General features: G+C 39.7%; 1 protein-coding gene across 2 annotated transcripts; it reads right to left on the reverse strand.

Moving 5' to 3' along the window:
* Window positions 1-245: 245 nt before the first annotated feature.
* Window positions 246-18,527, reverse strand: patl1 (PAT1 homolog 1, processing body mRNA decay factor). Of its 2 annotated transcripts, XM_042484317.2 has the most exons (20): window positions 18,379-18,527; window positions 15,845-15,950; window positions 13,561-13,788; window positions 12,783-13,043; window positions 11,191-11,279; window positions 10,731-10,811; window positions 9,169-9,369; window positions 8,680-8,781; window positions 7,962-8,048; window positions 7,483-7,703; window positions 7,102-7,246; window positions 5,780-5,897; window positions 5,587-5,684; window positions 3,765-3,824; window positions 3,496-3,641; window positions 3,168-3,327; window positions 2,336-2,461; window positions 1,155-1,246; window positions 813-962; window positions 246-629 (listed from the first exon to the last, which is right to left on the reverse strand). In XM_042484317.2, the coding sequence occupies exons 1-20, from the start codon at window positions 18,391-18,393 to the stop codon at window positions 608-610; spliced, it is 2,508 nt and encodes an 835-aa protein (XP_042340251.2). In that variant the 5' UTR covers window positions 18,394-18,527; the 3' UTR covers window positions 246-607. The 2 variants fall into 2 exon arrangements, with proteins under 2 accessions (XP_042340251.2, XP_087929037.1); XM_088072911.1 differs by lacking the exon at window positions 8,680-8,781.
* Between the last annotated feature and the right edge of the window lie 635 nt (window positions 18,528-19,162).

The following is a 19,162-nucleotide window of genomic DNA, read 5'->3' on the forward strand; positions in this document are numbered from 1 at the left end:
ATTTTTTATTTATTTATTTTTAATTTAATTGGTTATTATTACTGTTGATATTTCTTGTAGTCGCTGCCTGGAGAAAGCCATTTTTCAAGCCCCTGGAGGGCTTTGCGCAATTCTCCTTCACAGTCTTTCTTATTTTGTATCGTATATTCTTAGTGTCCATATGTGGGAATAAAGAAATGAAATGTAAACTGAAAGGTTGAGCACTGAACACGATGGTCCTTGCAGAATAAAACTGGAGTGAAACATTAGAAATAGAAATACTTTTTAATTTGAAGGTTTGTCACAGGCATAATCGTAAACAAGATATTTAAAAATGCAGATTTCATTATTGTCACTCACACGTTCAACTCTCACGCGCTGTGTCACTGTCGTTCTCACACAAACACACATCAGAGACTAAACAAAGAAAAACAAAAGTGACTACAGATTCTGCTGTATTAAAATTCAATCCACCATGGATTCACCTCAAGAGCACATGCGCACTCACACACACTCAAACACACACACACACACACACACACACACACACACTCTCGACTCTTCTGATACACACACAAAAAGAAAGGTCTGCATCCGGTGGGGAGGGGGTTGTTGTGTGTTGTAATTTCTACCTAGACAAAGCAGAGATCCTGAAAAACGAAGAACAAACTATTAGTTTTTGCTTCCAAGCTCGTGCAGCTACTGTAACTGCAACAATGAAAAAACAAGTTTATTCAAGCAGACTCATCTTCGCTCTGACGTGATCTATGTGTAACATAAATATAAGAAATACCCCAAATAAACACTTCAGCGCTGTTTGTGTGTTGACTCACTGTAGCTTGTCTTGTAACAGCTCCAGCCTCTGCCGGTCGACGTAGCGTGAGAAGAGGGAGAGCAGGTTGGGAGGGGTGAAGAGGGGGGGGGAGAGGGATGAGGTGGGGACGCTGAGCAACTCTCTCGTGACTGAAAACACCAACTCAGTCCTGGACGGGAAGAGAAGGTCAGTGCGGATTAACAGCGAACAGCACAAGTGGAAAGAAAAAGAGATATTTTGTAAAGAAGCGTCAACAGTGCAGGTGTGAGGAGGAGAAAACAACATGAGTATAAAAGTAATTTATGGCTTTTTTTTTTTTTAGAGAGATAGTGGTTGACATCACATGACAGCAACAGCTTACCATCGATTGTCGTCCATTAGCTGACAGTTGGGATCGGAGCTTTGCATCCTCTCTCCTTCACTCAGGATCAGATACAGCAGTGTCACACCAAACTGGACAAACACAGAGAGGTGCGTGTGATCTGCGTGTTCAGTGCCTTGTCGGGCTTCGCTCAAATTCCTTTAAATTTCTCTTGATTGGAGTCCAGTTGTGGTAAATTGAAGTGGGTGTATATGATCACGACAGACACACCAGTCTGTGTCTAAAAAACAAAAGCTCACTGCTTTGTCTGCAGATGCAGCTTTAACCCGTGGAAATACCTTCACTGTACATTCAACACAAGTCGACAGCTAATTTTCTCTGCTTCACCTGCCGACAGCTGTCCGCTCTGAGAGCATCATTTTCTCTGTTCATCACACACATACGACACACTGATCTCAGCTAGGCGGAGGTGAGGAAAGACAATGTGAGTCCCTGTGTATGTTCTGCAGCATTTGTTCTGTTTGTTGCATATATGAATACACACGTGTGTGTAAATTCAGCGGGTCACATATATGTATGTGTGTGTACATATGTTTATGTATATATGTCTGTGTGTAAACAGGTAAGTGTGTGTATGTGTAAGAGATGAAGATCACAAATTAACTGATTAGCTGAGAAAGGGTAGGAAATAATTTGGCTATTCTTCCTCCTTTTCTCTGCAAAAATGAAAGATGCAATTTTTTATGCTTATTTGAATCTATTAATTGACTATGGGTCATCATCTATTTTTGGTATTGCCATTTTGATTTTTGTCTTTTTCTGTTTCTTTCCTATGTACAAAATATCTATCTATCTATCTATCTATCTATCTATCTATCTATCTATCTATCTATCTATCTATCTATCTATCTATCTATCTATCTATCTATCTATCTATCTATCTATCTATCTTGCACGGCCCCGTATTTGTGAAAACAAATAGCTGAAGTGAAAGCTGCCTAACAAACCTATGCAGTAACATAACTGTGAGTATTTTTAAGTGGATATATGGAAATCTTGGAGGTTTCTTAGTGGGTAAACAACTTATACCTGCATATCACAAACTACACCATTAGGAAGCAGGAAAGTCAATTAATGACTTTGTTTTTTATATCAGTCTGCGAGGTGTGTGTGTGTGTGTGTGTGTGTGTGTGTGTGTGTGTGTGTGTGTGTGTGTGTACCTTGTTGTGCAGAACTGTGGCCAGTTGGCCCTCACTGCCCTGAAGCTCCTGGAGCAGGTCTGTGAGGGCGGAGCTCGACAATGACTGGATCACTACAGAAACTGGCTCCACTAACCAGCACAGCACCTGAACAGGAAGACGGAGGCGGAGGATGAAATGCAGCGGCTGGATAACAACATGCAGGCAGCTGTGAAGCTCTGAGCGGTTTATTAAACTTTGTCCATTTCATTGTGCACAACTTTTTTATTGCTATGACTGATACTGAATAAGAAACTGCAGAACAAGACAAACTGTATACTGTAAATGTGTCGAAGATTACAAAATTAGCAGGTATTATTTCATCTGATTGCTGACGCAATGTAATATTTAATCATATGATGCCAACATGGGGTTTCCCAGAGTTTTGTAGTGGATGTGGGTCAGCTCTGAACTAAACTGATCCTGAGAGAAGGAGAGGGCTGATGGGTCACCACCTCTATTAAACACTTTGCTGAATAGATATGCTGCAACATTTTAGGTTTTTCACTGTCTGCAAATATTACTTTTTTTTCCTGTCTGTCCGTTTGTTTGCATAACCACTTCTCTTGTTCTTTTTTACATGTTTGAGATACATTTTCAAATCATGAGACTGGAACATCCTTGATGACACTGAAGACACTCTGAAGGAGCACACAGGCATAGTTAGCAGGAAAGCTGCCCGTACCTCGCTGCCAACGCTACATTTTTTCACTAGAAGATGTCAGCAATGTTTCATTTTCAAAACACAATGTGTACATACATACACATACACATACAACACTGGATTTTTATGCAAAGATGATGAAATGGTTACCTGGTCCTGCTTGTCCTTCTTGGCCAGGGCAGGAAGGTTGCGGGAAATCGCCATGACAACGGCAACGGCCAGGGCTGGCGGCAAGAAGGGAAGCAGCCTGGAGATGAGCCGCTTGCCCTTCCTCACCGACATGATCATCACACACTGCTCATCACTCACTCTTACAGAGCAGAAGAGAAACATGATTAGTGTGTGCAGATGAGTACATCTTTAGTGTTATAACGAACACTGCTGTCCTACATGAGGTTATCGGTTGTACTGAGTCGCATAAGAATCAGGATTGTCAAGTGCAGCTAATTGATCCGTGTAATCTATCCCTCACTCCTACCTGTCGTCCCACTCCTTCTCCCGCAGAGAGTTGCACAGCTGCACCGTGTTGGTTTTATGCTGCTCCAGAAGAGCCTCCCTGTCCTCCTCTGGCGCGTGAACAAAACGTTTCTCAAAGTCTTGAACCTCCAGCAGCAAACTGTACATCTGGTGGACAGAGGTAGATAAAGGGACAGAGAATCCCGCGACAAAGACTTGATCAGGATCCAGGAGTGTTTTTTTTCCAGAGTTTGAACATGTGCTTAATGTGTACAAAAATCGTCATCCTACCTTCTCCACAGTGTAGAGGATCTGTCGCCGCTTATTCCAAACCTGCTTCTCTCTTTTCTCCTGGAGGCAGACAGAAAGACCGAGACACCAACAGGACTTTAAAATTGATCAAAAAAATTCTACTAGCACTGAATACCAAACAGATACCGAATAAATACAACAAAAAATACTCAAGAAATAGCAAAGCAAAATAGGAATGTTATGGCACTAGACAATACTGTGCTGTTTTCAAACTTTCAGCGCTTCTTTTAAATAACAGCGAGCACCCAAGTTAGGTTGAAAATTTGCTGTCTTATCTTCAAGAACTACAGAAGAAAAAAACAAACATGTTGACCACTAATCAATCAGAGGGCTGCTGACTGGCTTTTCTCTGCATGAGACCAAAGTCTCTGAGTTTGTCCCCTTCAGAGAGTTTCAGTTCTGTTGATGTAAATTCGGCACCTTCTGCAGCTGCCTCAAAGGCTTGCTGTGAAAGAGAAAGTTTGTGGCAATAGCTGTAAGCAGCTTCAAGACGTTTTCAGCCGTAAACACCAACTACATTTATTTGCACAAAATATTCCAGGTTTTGGCTAAGGAAAATCATTAACTAAGATCTCTAACTTGTCTTTTCAAACTGGTAACTTTCTAAGCAAAATGAAAATAGCAAAATAATTCCACTTTATAAAAGCGGGGGTGAACACCATTTTACAAATCACAGGCCCATTTCCTTAATCTCCCTATTCTCCACGATACTTGAAAAACTCTTCTCTGAAAGATTGGACAAATTCATAGAAAAACACAAACTGTTGACAGTCAGTATGGATTTAGAGCAGACAGAACCATGTCTTTGGTGCTAACTGAATTAACTGAGGAAATTACCAATGGGACAGACAAAAGAAAATATACATCCAGAGTAGTTAGAGACTTTGCATGTGATACCATTGATCACAACATATTACTGAAAAAATGTAAAGCAATTTTTTTTTACATGTTCGAAATAAAGATTCATTTATTCAACAATCCACTAATACCCTCATTTACATGCAGCAGTGCATACTTCGGTTAACGTGCCCTGACATGGTGTATATTGTGTCAAAATATGTAAAAGTGGAAAAGCTGTCCCTGTGCCATTTTGTCTCTTTGCCTCAAAATAGATTCTTGTCAGAAGTTACTCACTAGTGGCAGACTTGTTAAATCGTGTGAACACAGCCTCCCTTTTTCATTCCCTCAAGCATCTTCTTGAAAAGGCCAGAGTCGTGATATTTATTGTTGATTTCCAAGTCTTAAATAATGTTTAAAAGTAGGTGTGTTTTTTCTTCCTAACAGAAATGTGGGCTTTTCCTTTGGTCGTGTATCTCTACCACAGCCATGCAAAATGTTGGCAAGATGGTTTGTGTACAACACACACGACAAAGCACTGAGGCGACCGTAAACACACAGGATGCTGTGTGTCACAAACTGTGGTTAAACAGAACAAAAACTCTTAATCAGACCCATATTCTTGATTTGCTGTAGACATGTTCAAAGAATGCCCCTAAAACCTGATTAACAACAGCATATCCCACATGTATTGCATTCATAAAAAGCCTAATTCAGAATATTCAAACAGAATATGCCGTTTAAATAACCCATATCAAATTCAGAATACTATCATATTTGGGAAAGTCGTGGAATAATAAAGTATATGTAAACATAGACAGCAAATCTCCCGTAACCCAAACATCTTCTGTTGGTCAATTTATCCTCTTGCTTTGTCTTTTAGGTTCAAAACAGCTTCAGCTTCTATCAGCTTCTCACAAAAAGAGAAGACTGTGCACAAAAGAAACGAAACATGCAAACTGACCTCGTCATCGGTGCGCGTCGTCACCACAGCATCAATCATCTTGCGAGGGTTGTTGACGCTGGAGACTGTCAGTTTACCCAGAGAGCCTGCAAACTGAACTGTTGACAAACACGCAGCAACATTTAGTTTGCGGTCTCCAGCACCACGCGTGTGTCATCGTGAACTTTAGAGTGAAAATTCTGTCGTCACTTACCTGGTCTGTAGGTGTGTTCAACTTTGGCGACCTGCGGAGTGATCAGTTTGGTGGTGTGCTCCTTCTTGCTGCTGTCTCTCTCTCTTTCCTGACGTTTCTCCATCTTTTCATAGTAGTTCTACACATATGCACACACACGCACACACACACAATGAGCGTCAGTGATCCTCCACCAACTTGACACACACTGAGTAAACAAGTCTTTGCAAAGTAGGATTATTCTCATCATAAATTAAACTCTCAATGATAATATATACATCATTTCAACTACAAACTGTCTTGTGACACCTTTCACAGCCTGACAAGACGTCTTCTATATTTTCTATTAAGTGTCAGTCTGAATTTTACATTGACAAAAACAGAAAAACTGCATCACGGCCAACATCTGACAAGAAATCGGACTGACAGCACAGCCGACCAATATACAGCTATATGAGTGGCAACATTCACTTTAAATATCTGTGAGATGACAAAAAGTCCTCTTAACTGAACTGCCACACAGTCAGTCACTCTGCAGAGTGACCATTCTGTTGTCACCTATACTGTATATTTTGATACATCCAAATTAACTATGTAGTTGCTCTTGTTTAGATATTTCATCATCTCTACTCAGACTTTACTTTGAAATGTCTGGGGCTTTTCATAAAACATTCAGGATGGCCAGACCACTGACTCTACACTACTGAAGTTGCTCCTGGATGGTAGCAATTTCACTTTCAGCCATGCTTGCTGTTGCTGTGCATAAAGGCATGACACCATTATGTCAACAAGTCAAAATACTGCCATTATCACAATATGATTTTTTCTTATCATATTAAAAATTATACCTGTATTATTGTGGGCGACATGATATGGCACACCCCTAATCCCTTTAACTTTTAACTTTTAACAGCAGTGCATAACTGCAGCATGTTTCATGCATGTGTTCACACATGCAGCGTTGTTTCAAAATAAAAGCCTTGTATCAGCAACTGATGGGATTCTGTCCACAAAAACGCCGTCGGCGGGCTTTTGTTTTGAAAGGGAAGCGGAGAAATTGGAGTAAAACAGACGTCTTTGTATTTCTCCTCTCTGTGACAGAGAGACTTTTAAACTGCAGTAAAAAGTGGTCTAGACTCAAAATAATCATCAGAACACCATTTTCACTGTCAGATATAAAATTGGCGAGCCTCCGTTTCAGCTGAGATGCCCCTTAATAACATGGGTGGCGAAATAAAAAACAACACGTCTCAATGTTAAACATAAACGCCATACATACGGGGTATTTCGAGCCCTCTACACGAGTGCAGCTAACATGAAAACTTCAGCACACAAAAACCAACCTGATAGTAGTAGTCATCCAGGTACGGGTCAGTACTCTGCAGCTGCATCATCTGGATCTTGGTTACCCATTCCTTCTCTTTCTGAGTCATCAGGTTGCTGTAGGGGTCTCTGCTGCGCCGGTCCCCTCCAGTCCTGCCACGGTCCCTACAGGGAGGAAAAGACACGTAGATGACATCATCTACCTGCGGCCTTTTGAATTTGACTGAAAAGCAACAGCTGTGATTTCCTGTTCTGAGTGATGTTATGCATTTAACCCGCCCGAGGACGTGTTTAATATGACGTTGCTTCTTGGTTAGTGATCCAGGACCACAGCGCTGAGGGACCTTGAGGCGTTGTCAGTGATCATATATACTACATTACACACATACACACATGCTTACCCTCCCCGGTTCTGCATGCGCTGGGTGAGCATGCGGCGGTGCTGGGGGTGGAGGTGGGTGGTGTTGTGCCGAATGGGCGGTGTGTGGTTAGGAGGGCCATGAGGGGGCGGCAGGCCCATTCGGTGACCCATGGGAGGAGGAGGACCCCCGAAGAACGGCCTGAAACCACCACCACCTGGTAACAAAGGAGGTGCTGGACCGCCACGAGGAAAACCAGCCACCTGGAGAGAGACAGATGATAACCCAGAGTGAGAGAGCGACTCGTGTGATTTAGGCGTCAACTACTGAAGTATCAGAGCTGCAGCGACAGTATTCTGCCCCACAGTGAAGCTGTCGGGTTTGTACTTATTTCCAACCCTGATAGTGTGTTATGTAAAATGTTCGCAAAGAAAAACCTGTTAAAAAGATTGTAATGTACATCTAAGAAACAGGGAGTTATCTGTACCGGTCTAACAAGAGTGTGCATCTGCGGTACCAACCTGAGAGTTCAGCAGCTGGGCCCGCTGAATCTGCGACAGGACAGGACCGACACCGGGAGGGAAAGGACCACGACACAGAGGAGAGTTCTGAACAAAAACAGCAAAAAGAAAACTTCAAATCCTTGAATAATGACAATGGAAGCTGGTAGCTTATTTACTTCCTCGCCAAAAAGAAGCTATTTTGATGGCAATGGTTGCTTCTGCCTCCTCAGGAGTTATCTGCGCACCACATCACCATGGATCAACTTTGGCAGAGAAATAAGTCAGCCCGTAGCTTATAACAAATGTTTTAGTATCAAAGATATATATCGTACATAAAATATGATATATTCTTTACAGTAGAAATTCAGGATTTTAATCATGCTTGGGCCTAAAGCTGAGCGAGGCTTGGGCTTTATTTTTTCAGAGCTCTATAAGCTTTCACTATGATGTGATACGTGTAATTTAACATTTTAGAAACTTTTTATATTGTAGGACTGCAAAGCAGACAGCAAAACCAGACTCCAGTGTCATAAAATAAAACAGAGACAACACGTAGCTGTAATAAAATAGGTTTGCAGACCCAAAGTTCATGCTGGTTATGGATTAAATCACAGAGACACGATTTTTTAGGCTTGTGTTGTTTTTCATTTCACCTACAAGGAACCCTTAAGGTGTTTTCTGAATGTGCATACAGAGCTGAAAACTGAGGGGAGGACAGAGGAAAGGAAAAACTCACAGCTATATTGAGAAGGGTGTTGGGTGACACACGCTCGGGGAAAGGAGGAGGGTATCTGTGCTGGACCGGGGCTCTCACATGAACCGCCGTGGGATGGTGGATCTACACACACACATACACACACACAGGACATGATTACATAATCACAACATGATGCAGTATGGTAACCACTAATGAGACTGCTGAAATGACAACCAGTAGACACCATGTAACCCCGAGCCTTTAAAAAAAGGACAATACTGCTGTAAATACTTTATCTTTTAGGCTTCCATGTTTAAACTCTGAACATTTTTGAGTTTAGGACCTCCAGCGTTCACATAAAACACTTCTACAAAGACAAACGGTGTTACACATACTCCAATAATGAGATACTTTTTTGTTTTTTTTTAGGGTTTATTCAGTCCTTCAATCGTGAAACGGGGGGAATAATGGAGGGAAAAATACCTAAGGAAACACTAAAAAATGTGAGGAGCAGTTTCTGTTACTCACCTGATGATTCAGGGCGTGGCTCATTGGCTGTTTAGGCGGGGTCCCGATGGGCACCGCCCTCACCGGAGGGGAGCCAATCACAGGTGAAGAAGAGCGGGGAGGTGGGACCCTCTCTGACAAATCCCGTCCTTCATCATTCCTGCCCTGAGGAGGTCGTTTAGGAAGGCCCACCTCCTTTATTATAGACATTAATGGACTATCCTGAAGAGAAAAAGGAGAATAAATATAATATATGAAAAATACAGATGAAGTGTCCAAAACTAAGAGCTTGGTTAAGCCCTTCCACACAGAGCCTTTGAAAAAAAGAGCTGCAGTGGCTTTAATGAAACATTAGTCTGCAATTTAAGGCTTTTTTTTATTATTGCAAAGTTTTTACAAAACTGTAAAAATCTGTATTCTGTGTTAATTTTGTTTGATTGTTTCTGTTATTTCATACATCCACATCATTGAGTAAAATGCTCAGCTTCACTTTAACCCTTTGAAGCCTGAGCCCATTGCTTTGATTTCTTTAAAAAACATCAAGGTGAGAAGGAAATGATGGTCCCAAAATGAGCAAGATTAGTAAAAATTCATAAGAAAATTACCTCAAAATAAGCTAAAAAAAAATTAAAAGTGATGCACAAAAGAAGCAAGAAAATGACTTGAAAAGTACAGAAATTCAAAGAAATATATATGTTAATTTTTTTTCTTGTAACATAATCTTCAATATATAATTACAATAATTGTGATTATATTTTTACGCACATATTCCCTCGTTTTTAGATAATTTTCTAATAATCCTCCCACCTTTTATACAACTAATTTTCAGGTAATTTTCTCGTCACCTTTTGCTAATTTCTTGAAACTTTTCCCCCCACGCTTTGAAAAGAAATCAAACCAATTTTAATATTTTTTTCAAAGGGTTAAGATGCTTGTGACATGCGCCTGAATGCAGCACAAGAAAACTGATGCCAATCCAGGTTTCAAAGGGTTACACGGGTGCTAAGTGCGACAGCTACAACAAAATCTGTCTACGTGTTTGTTTCAGGCGACGGTTTGTGTGCTTGGTTTTTTTTTGTGACATGAATCAATATCTCATCACTGTTTTGCTTGGTAGTTGTAGTGTATTGTGCAACTAAAAAATGTCCCATGTTTCCACTGGTAATGTTTCGCTGAGGACTGGAAAGAGGAAGCGGGAGTGAGATCACGCCTGGATGTGATCAAGAGATTTGACCCTTGACCAGATCATCATAGCTTGTAACTAGAATTACCACCTCGCTGTCGTCTGCTCACCCAAACCAGTCAAGCTGCAGTACTTGTTCACTACACGTGTAGCCTTGGTAGTAAGTTTAAACTTTTTTTTATCAAGTAATAGTTATATGAGGTGCTGCAGCTCCTCCACATCTCTACCTCCTGCACTCACGCTATATGTATGGGCAATAATAATACACATATGGTTTTTTTTTTTAATCAAATAAGATTTATAAAAAATTTTTTATAAAAAACATCTTTTTTTCTGAGAGAACATGGGAAATGATGTTACAGAAATCAAAATGAGAAGCAGAAGAGTGTGTGTCCCTCACCTCCATGTGTGTAACCAGTCCGGGGGTGACACTGACCGGCCCAAAACCCATACTGTTCTCCCAGATACTGTGAGAGTTCATCTGGAGATAATGAAATTAAATTAAAAATTAAAAAGAGTTTAAATAAATGTTAATGCAGTGAGCTAGTTACTTAGTCAGACAGAAATGTCCATACATACATATTATATTTGACAGGGTGAACTGACATGAAGGAAACAATGTCAATCTTAATGCAACATGTTCATTTTTCTCTTTTTTACTGCCATTTAAATACTAATTCAAATTGTGTTCTCCGGTAAATGCTGATGAGCTTTTCATTGGTAAATTGTGCAATTATGAACCATTAGTAAGTTACAGTCCTCCTGATATGCCATGGAACAAATATAAGATGGCTGCATTCTTTGCAGGTTTTAAAAATACTGGTATAAAGAACAGCTCATAGGGACAGTCAGATACTGACCTGGGCCATGGGAGCAGTCCCTCTGCGCAGTAAGTGCTGCTGCTGTTGGTAGCTGAGCATGGACGAAGAAGGAGGGCCAGCAGAAAGGCCTGCAGTAGTAAGAGTACAGCAGACTTTAATAAAACAGAGCCAACAAAGCAGAATAATCCTCGTAGTCACAAAGGAGCTGAAAATAGGCTGCTGAGTCTGAAGGTAAATTTGCATCAAAATTACATCAACAATCACATGGTGACGAAATGAAAATGACACTAATGCATTGTTCAGCCTGAATAAAAGGCATGGACACATATTTTATTACTGTATTATAATAAGATTATAATCTGGGCCAATACTGATTTGTTTTTGTTTATTTTGTTTGTATTTATTCTCTCTTTTGTGCCAGGAAAAGAAATCTCACTATAGAAAAATAACTGAACTATTTTAAAGTCATTCAGCCTTCTTTACCGTACCTTTGAGTGAGCATAAATTCAATCACACAAATTTATCAAATAACCTTTAATATAAGCTCATTTATTTCGCTGTTATTATTACTGTTTCTGTTAATTAGTGTTAAATTATTGTAGGTTAGTAAAATCTTATTGATTGGGCTGAATTTTTGTCAACAGTGTTTTGCACCAACTCATATTTATACATCTACGTGTACTTTAAGTTGTTACGGGGTTATATATAACATTTTCAGTTCAAATTCGCCTTTGTAATGAAAAAAAGACTCTGTTTCACATTGTTGACCATCACTTTGTGCTTTTTAAGTATCAATTCAGGCACCGTTAAGTTACTGGTGCCATTTTAAAAGTATCCATTTGGACAGCTGTACTGTAAAAAAAAAACAAATGATTCACAACCCTACGCATCGCTAAATATAATTATTAAATTTTACTGCGTGTGAAGAATCTTATGATGGGTAACAAATTAAAACATTATTAAGAGGCATTATATTGTTTTTTATTTTAGTTTTACATCCACCTGCAATACCTGGTTATGACTGGTACGATTCATTATCCTTTTCTGATCCTTTATTTGCAAAGACATTATAACACACATTGTAAAAGTATAGTAAAAAAAGAAAATGAGAAAAGCTTGATTAGTTTATTTTTCATTTTGCACAAATTGAATTATGTGTCATTCTAAAAAGATCAAAGTCTCCGACTGGAAAATTCTCTTCATGTCAGCTTTCACATCATTTTTAGTTACGTGAGAATTAAAGGTTGTAATAGATGATGTTTAAGTTCGCTATTTAATTGGTAACTAAGGTCAGGTCAGGTTACTTTATTTATGGCTGTAGGTAAATTTGGTTTGCAGTATAAAGATAAAGGCATCCATGTAACACAACTGTCAGACACTGCAGACAACATACGGGATTAAACAACTGAAGTGCCCCAAAAAGTTAAATATGTAATAAATACCAATTAAAACACTTAACTACAAAACCAAACCTTAAATAAAACAATCTAAAAACTATGAACAAATAAATCAGAAATGATCGTGTGCAAGTTTGTGCAATCATCCGACAACATGTTCAACAGTGTGTTGGCAGCTGGAACAAAACTGATGACCATGGTACAAAAAAAAAATAGGATTGACTTTATTCTGACCTGAGGAGTGCCCAGGAGGCAGCTGGTGCTGGGGGTGATGGGGATGCTGGTGTGGCTGCGTGGGATGTGGGATGGAGGAGGACTGGGGCAGGCCTCTGGGTCGGTCCAGGCCCTGCAGAGCAGACAGGCTGGATCCTGAGGAGCCGGGGGATGGACCAGGTCTCTCAGCCGCTACGACCCCAGCGATGGCGGGGTCAGCCTCCAGGATGAGTCTGGCCAGAGACTCGGCCAGGTCACCTTCCCCTCCTCGATCCTCCACATCTGAAACCACAGTTTTACTTTGGACTTTAAACTCTAGAAAATTTAATGACGTAATTTAGACTAGCCAAAAGTAAAGTCAACAATCTCACAGAGTAACGGTCGACCGATATTGTTTTTTCAGGGCTGATACTGATACCTATGACTAGCACTTAATGAGATCAAAAGGTGTTATTTTGAACAGATATGCATTTACAATAAAAATCAAAATCTGCCTGTCAATATTTAGAATTTGGAATATAACAAACTGAAACACAAAACTTTGTTCAAATGCCTTTAGCAAATGTTTAATCAAAACTGAAACTTTCAACATATTATACGGAAAGTTTCCAGCAACTTCTTTTATGAAGTCAAGTGAAAATTCAAACAAAAATTACTAAATAAAAATAGCTCCCTGAGGTTTTACAAAGTTAAGGTTCCTCACATGCTGACACTTTCTTTGTACATTTTATCGGTGGTTTCAGTCAATCAATTTTTGCGTCAAGTTCGCCAGCAACATTATTCTATTAACGTCACTGACCTGGTGCAGGCAGTCTGGAGGAAGACGAGGAGAATTTGAGTGTCGGGAGCGAGGATGGAAGGGGGAGATGCCCCAGAGAAGAAGGGAGGTGGGAGGAGGATGAGTCTCCAGCTCCTCCTAAATCTAATTCTCCTCCCATCCCCCCTCCTCCTAGCCCAAGCCCCGCTCCTATCCCGTCCCTCTCATCGAGCTCAGCGAGGCGTTTGTGTTCCTCCTGCCAGTCGTCATCTGGAAGAGGAGAGGAGTCAGACAGAGTGGTTGTTTATTTTATGGCGATTAATCATCTGTGTTGCAATCTTACGTAGAGTTCTGGGGCCATACAAGTTTTTTTTGGCTTCTAACGTTGACAAATTGTCTCAAATAATTATTTCACAATCCCAGTGCTCAAGAGGTGACCAACAAAAAGGATTGCCCAATGTCCCAGGTCTATAAAGAAGCGACACTGGGGCTGTAAATACAATCAGCCAGTTACTATAAATACCCAACCTGTAGTTTGGAGACTTCTGGTTTCTTTAAGATGACTCAGTTAGCTTTAGTCTTGCTCATAGCAGGTAAATATATTTTACAGTCCACCAGTTGTGTCACAATAACGCTGCAATATACAGATTCTTTATTTCTTCTGTGAAGCAAAAACAAAATATACTCTGATTTTAAGGGGAGAGAAAACTTTTTTAAAACATACAGTAGGCCTTTATGACAGCCTTTTATCTGTTTTTGTGTAGTGAAATCTAAATGAAAATGTTATTTTTAAAGTTTAAACTATTATTCTAGATATAAACTTCTCACAGGATAAGGGCACGGTGAAGTCCTCAACACAAGCTTTATTCAGAAACAAACAGACTGGTCCTGCATTAGAAAAGGACGCAGTTCAAACAAGCAAAGAGCTTATAGAACAATGGCCAAGTGTCAGAGAGAAGAAAACACTGAAATTGTCCAAAAAAAAAGCCTAATAAGTATGTATGATTGTTAGAAATTAAAAAGAAAATCATAAAAAAATTAAATTCATAAAAATGAAAAAAATAAAAACACACATTTAAAAAAAATAAACAATACTCATCTTAAAAAGATCATCACATAAAATAATATGGTTAAAATCTATTTCAATCACTTATTTTACAAATATCCTGCAGTTAATGCACTTGCTATTTGGGTTTATTGTAGTTTAACAGCTGCTCTGGACTGATATTGTTTTGCATTGAATATAATATGAAATATCTATTTTATGTGTCACTTAACTCAGGGGTCGTCAGTTTACTTAATGATTGAAACGGTCCCCTCAGGTAAAAGGACTCACAGATCTAGACTCTTTTCAGGGAATATTGTAGCTTCTGAAAAGCATGCGCTTCACTGTATCTGCAGCACTTGTGGGACTGGTTATGGTACCTTTCTACACACACGCAGGAGTCTCACCTCCCACGACAAATGCTGCCAGACTATGACACAAACACACGTAACACTGACATTAGTCATGGAAAAAAATCTGTGCAAGTTTTCCTTTCGTATCAAGCAGCAAAAAAGTTGTAGCATGACGTGTTCAAATGAATTTGCCTAATTTGACATCCTCATTGACATCATCATCATAAAAGGAGATCATCATAATATACTGTGAAGCCTGAAGACCAAATTACAGATCTCCACAGGTCCACTACTCGAGTTTCTTGTCCCAAGGAAGTCTCTTCTACTGGTTGGTGTCCTTCAGTCGTGGTTTCTTTGCAGAAATTGGACCACTGAGGTCTTATTTACACAGTCCCCTCCAAACAGTTGATGAGATGTGTCTGCTACTTGAATTTTGTTCAATACTTAAGTGGGCTCTAATCTGAGTTGCTGTTAGTTGCTAATTTCTGAGGCTTTAAACTGAAATAAATGTTTTCTCTGCAGCAGAGATAACTCTTCTGTTCCTGCGGCGGTTCTCTAGGAGAGAGATTCATCACAGTGTTTCGTGTTTTTTTGCTACTGTACATTCAAACTTATTTAAATGTTCCAGAGTGACTAACTTTTATGTCTTTAAGTATTGTAGTGTTTTATGGACTGTACAACTACACCTGACTTTCCATCAGTGTGAGGGTGAGTAGATTAAGATTGAAATTTCATTTTGGGTGAACTATCCCCTTATGGCACAGAAAATAAAACTGTAATAAAAGTGTGCCTTCTGGTGCCACGTTCTTAAAAAAAAAACTTTTAAAATTGTGTAACTATGAATGAGCATAGTAGCATTTTTTTTCATGCCCTGTACGGCAGCGTTTTAATGTAAACACACTTCAAATATATTGTTTGTGTGACTCACCGATGGCCCCAGCTCCAAAAGTGTCGTCATTGAACTGATCAATTTCATCTTCCTCCTCTACGAGCCCCTCGTCTTCCTCCTCCAACGTACAGTCTTCATCCAGGGACTGCAAAGACAGCAGGGAAGAAAATTGAGAGGACAAGTACCGGAGTGAGAGGAAGGTGGGAGGGAGGCAGGACATGGAGATGTGATCAAGGAGTGCGGAAAAGAAAGTGATATAAGTTAGAGAGGAGACAGGAGGAGAAAATGAGATAAGATCAAAGCATGAATGGTGAGAGGGGCAGAGAAGGGGATTTAAAGACATAAATAATATCGCTGATCTATAATTAAAGCGGGTATGATGAATCAATCAATTTGTCACATGTAATTATAAAACTCAGTGAAATATAATCCCATCAATTCCTTGAATTTGTGCACTGCCATTAAATCCATTTTTGCCGCCTCTGATGCTCTTCTTACATTTCAGGGTGCTGCATTTAATGACCATGTGTCTAGACAGGCTGCAGTGCATGTGTTTATGGCATCCCGGGTGATTCTGGTAATCCATGTTGTGGAAAAACTGAACTGTAGTTTTGAGTACAGTTGCTTCTGTTGTTTCACAGACTGAATTAATTGACGTAACCTGTTCCAGTGTGCGTTGTGTGGTGCAAACTGAGTGGGTGGCCTCTGAAACCCCTTTTCCACCGACTGAAAAGAGTGTGGCACTGCAGTGGTCTTATTGATGGTTGGCCAAAGTTTGTTTTGAGGAGTAAAAACAAATATCTGTGATAACAGAACAAAAGTTTGCAAGTAGTCAATGTAGCGAACAATTTTGCTAAGACTGTTCACTATCATTCTGCACTGTACAACGCCCTGAATTCAAGATTCGGATCTGATTTAGTTGAAAAGGAGTAAGATAAGCCTGACCACTCCCTGCCCTCTCACATCACTGGCATGTACACATGGTCACTGCTTTTAATTGTAAAAAAAAAAAATAGAAGAAGTTTCAGTGGCAGGCAGCTCTGCAGCTTTGTTGCAGCAACACTATCTGTATGAACACCACATGCGTGCCAGGCGCAGCAGTTTGGCAAAGTTGTCACTGTCTGCTGCTTTCGCATGCAGTGTGGACCCGGCATTAAACGCAGTGTTTCAGACAGGAAAAGAATATAGGTATACTACTACACTATGAGAAAAAAGTGTGGATGTTTTTTACATTTAAGTTCTGGTATAAACCTCAAATACAAATATACATCTGAAAATAACTATATCATGGGACCTTTAAACTCATACAATACTGTGCAAAAGTCTTAGGCCACCTTAAACTTTGATATTTAAGCAAGGTCATAATGATCACATATATTTATTTCTCAGTAGTCTATTTACTAAAATACAATCAGGACACGCAGTAAATAGGTATACAGTATTAAAATGCAAATACTTCAGAAAAATGTACCTTCAGCTGGCTTCAGTTGCAAGTATTTAGTGTGGCCTCATTTTCCCACTCTGCATGTCTTGAACTCTCTTGGGCAGATGATGTGAGATTTACAATACTACTCTTCAGGTGTATTTACACCAGGTTGCATTAAAGACTTATGTTGATATGGTTGTACGATTCCATGCTTCAAACTAAATATTGACTTCAGTCTTAAGAAACAATTTAATTCTGACTTGTTTTGGTGTTTTAATACATTGTGCATGCTCTCTGTAGTCTTTGTATCTCAGCAAATAGACTGAGAAATAAATATATCCTCATTAAAACTTTGCTAAATCTGCAAACTACTGGTAGTCTCGGACTTTTGCACAGCACTGTACACCACAGAGGTCAAAATGTGCTTAATTAATTTAATAAAGTGAAAATAGAGTTGAGTGAGAATTAACTTTGAGTCAACACTAGCACATTATAAGTTAACTTATTTAACAGTGCAACTGTACTTTAACAGTATAGCCAAATAGCCTTGTAGCCGTTACATCGGTTGGTCGAAACAACAGTGACCGAGCATGGTTTCTGACTGAAAAAAACATAAAAACTTATCAGACTGAGTCGAGACATCAACACTAAGGTAACGATAAGAATACCAGTAAGTAGCTCCCTTTCAAAGTACCCGTGTGAATAACGTAAATAAATAAAACTCAGGAGATTTTAACACACTGTAGGTAGCTTGAGAGCCTGTTAGCAACTATGCTAATGCTGACGTTACATCACGCAGGACCCACGTCGATGGAAACTGTTGCCCTGAATTTACTCATCATGACACCGTTTACGCACAGTTTTATGTACCACACTCCTGGCTTTCAAAACTGCGATTATTTTAGGAAACAATAACACCCTCCGTGCCACCAGAGGAAGGGAGCGCTCACCTTCCCTCTGGCTCATGTCAGCAGGCAAGCGGGCTGCTTACAGGCCGCCGACCGCATTCAATTTGTCAGTCGCATAAACAAAAGAAAACATTCACCACTCAAACAACACGCGGGCTGGAAAAACTAAAAGCTCTCTGCAAAACACCAGAAATTATCTCCGGGAGACGGACACGAAGGTATTGGGGTACAAAACTCACCTGAAATCGAAACATCTATCTTTAGGCTTTCGGGAAAAGACGTGCATCAGGAGCGAGGCGGCGCGCAAATGACGCAGCAGGGACGTCTATTGAAAGCGCGCTGCGGAGCGACGTGAACGAGCACGCAGTCGAGCATTACCAGCGGCAGCGCTGAAGTTCGCTTTCGATTCAGCTGCTAAGGGGAGAGTTAAGGGAGACGTAAAATGCAATGATTAACGACTGATTCTCGGCTTTTGGCACCTCCTACTGTGGTGAGAGCATGTTAGACGTTTGAAATAAAACCGCAGCGAGGTCTGAAACCTACTTTCAGATTTGCAAAACCTCTATTCTATTTGTGAAAATGCAAAAAAGTGAGATTTCACTGCATTTTTCACATATAGACTACATCGAACCAGGTCTAGATCAAAAACTACTGCATATTACTAATGCTACTACTAATGATAATAATGCATTTTATTTATGGGCACCTTTCAGGAATAGATTATCCTAGACAGGCTAAAAATGATTTAAAACACAATTTGTGACTTTTGAAACTTATATTCTATGTGTAGAAAAAAGGCAAAATAAAAGGAGATTTTATTGCATTTTTTTACATCCTGACCACACTGAACCAGGTGTCTCTTGAAAACCAACATAATTGGACGGGTCAGATCTAAAGATTAAAGATTTAAACTCAGTTTTAGATTTGTGAAACCTTTATTTTATTTGTGAAAATGCAAAAAAAAAAAAAAAAAAAAAGATGAAGAAGAACAAAAGGAGAATTTACTACATTTTTTACAAGTGG

Source organism: Plectropomus leopardus, chromosome 3 (assembly GCF_026936395.1).
Source record: "Plectropomus leopardus strain MGB_pleo_1.0 chromosome 3, ASM2693639v1, whole genome shotgun sequence".
NCBI lineage: Eukaryota > Metazoa > Chordata > Actinopteri > Perciformes > Serranidae > Plectropomus > Plectropomus leopardus.

Bases quoted from the DNA above. Each gene is read 5' to 3' on its own strand.
- patl1 (XM_042484317.2), bottom strand. The intron at 11,280-12,782 runs GTCAGAATAAAG...TTACTACTGCAG, and splicing joins GCCTCCTGGGCACTCCTCAG to GCCTTTCTGCTGGCCCTCCT. The intron at 8,782-9,168 runs GTGAGTAACAGA...GTGTGTGTGTAG, and splicing joins GCCACGCCCTGAATCATCAG to ATCCACCATCCCACGGCGGT.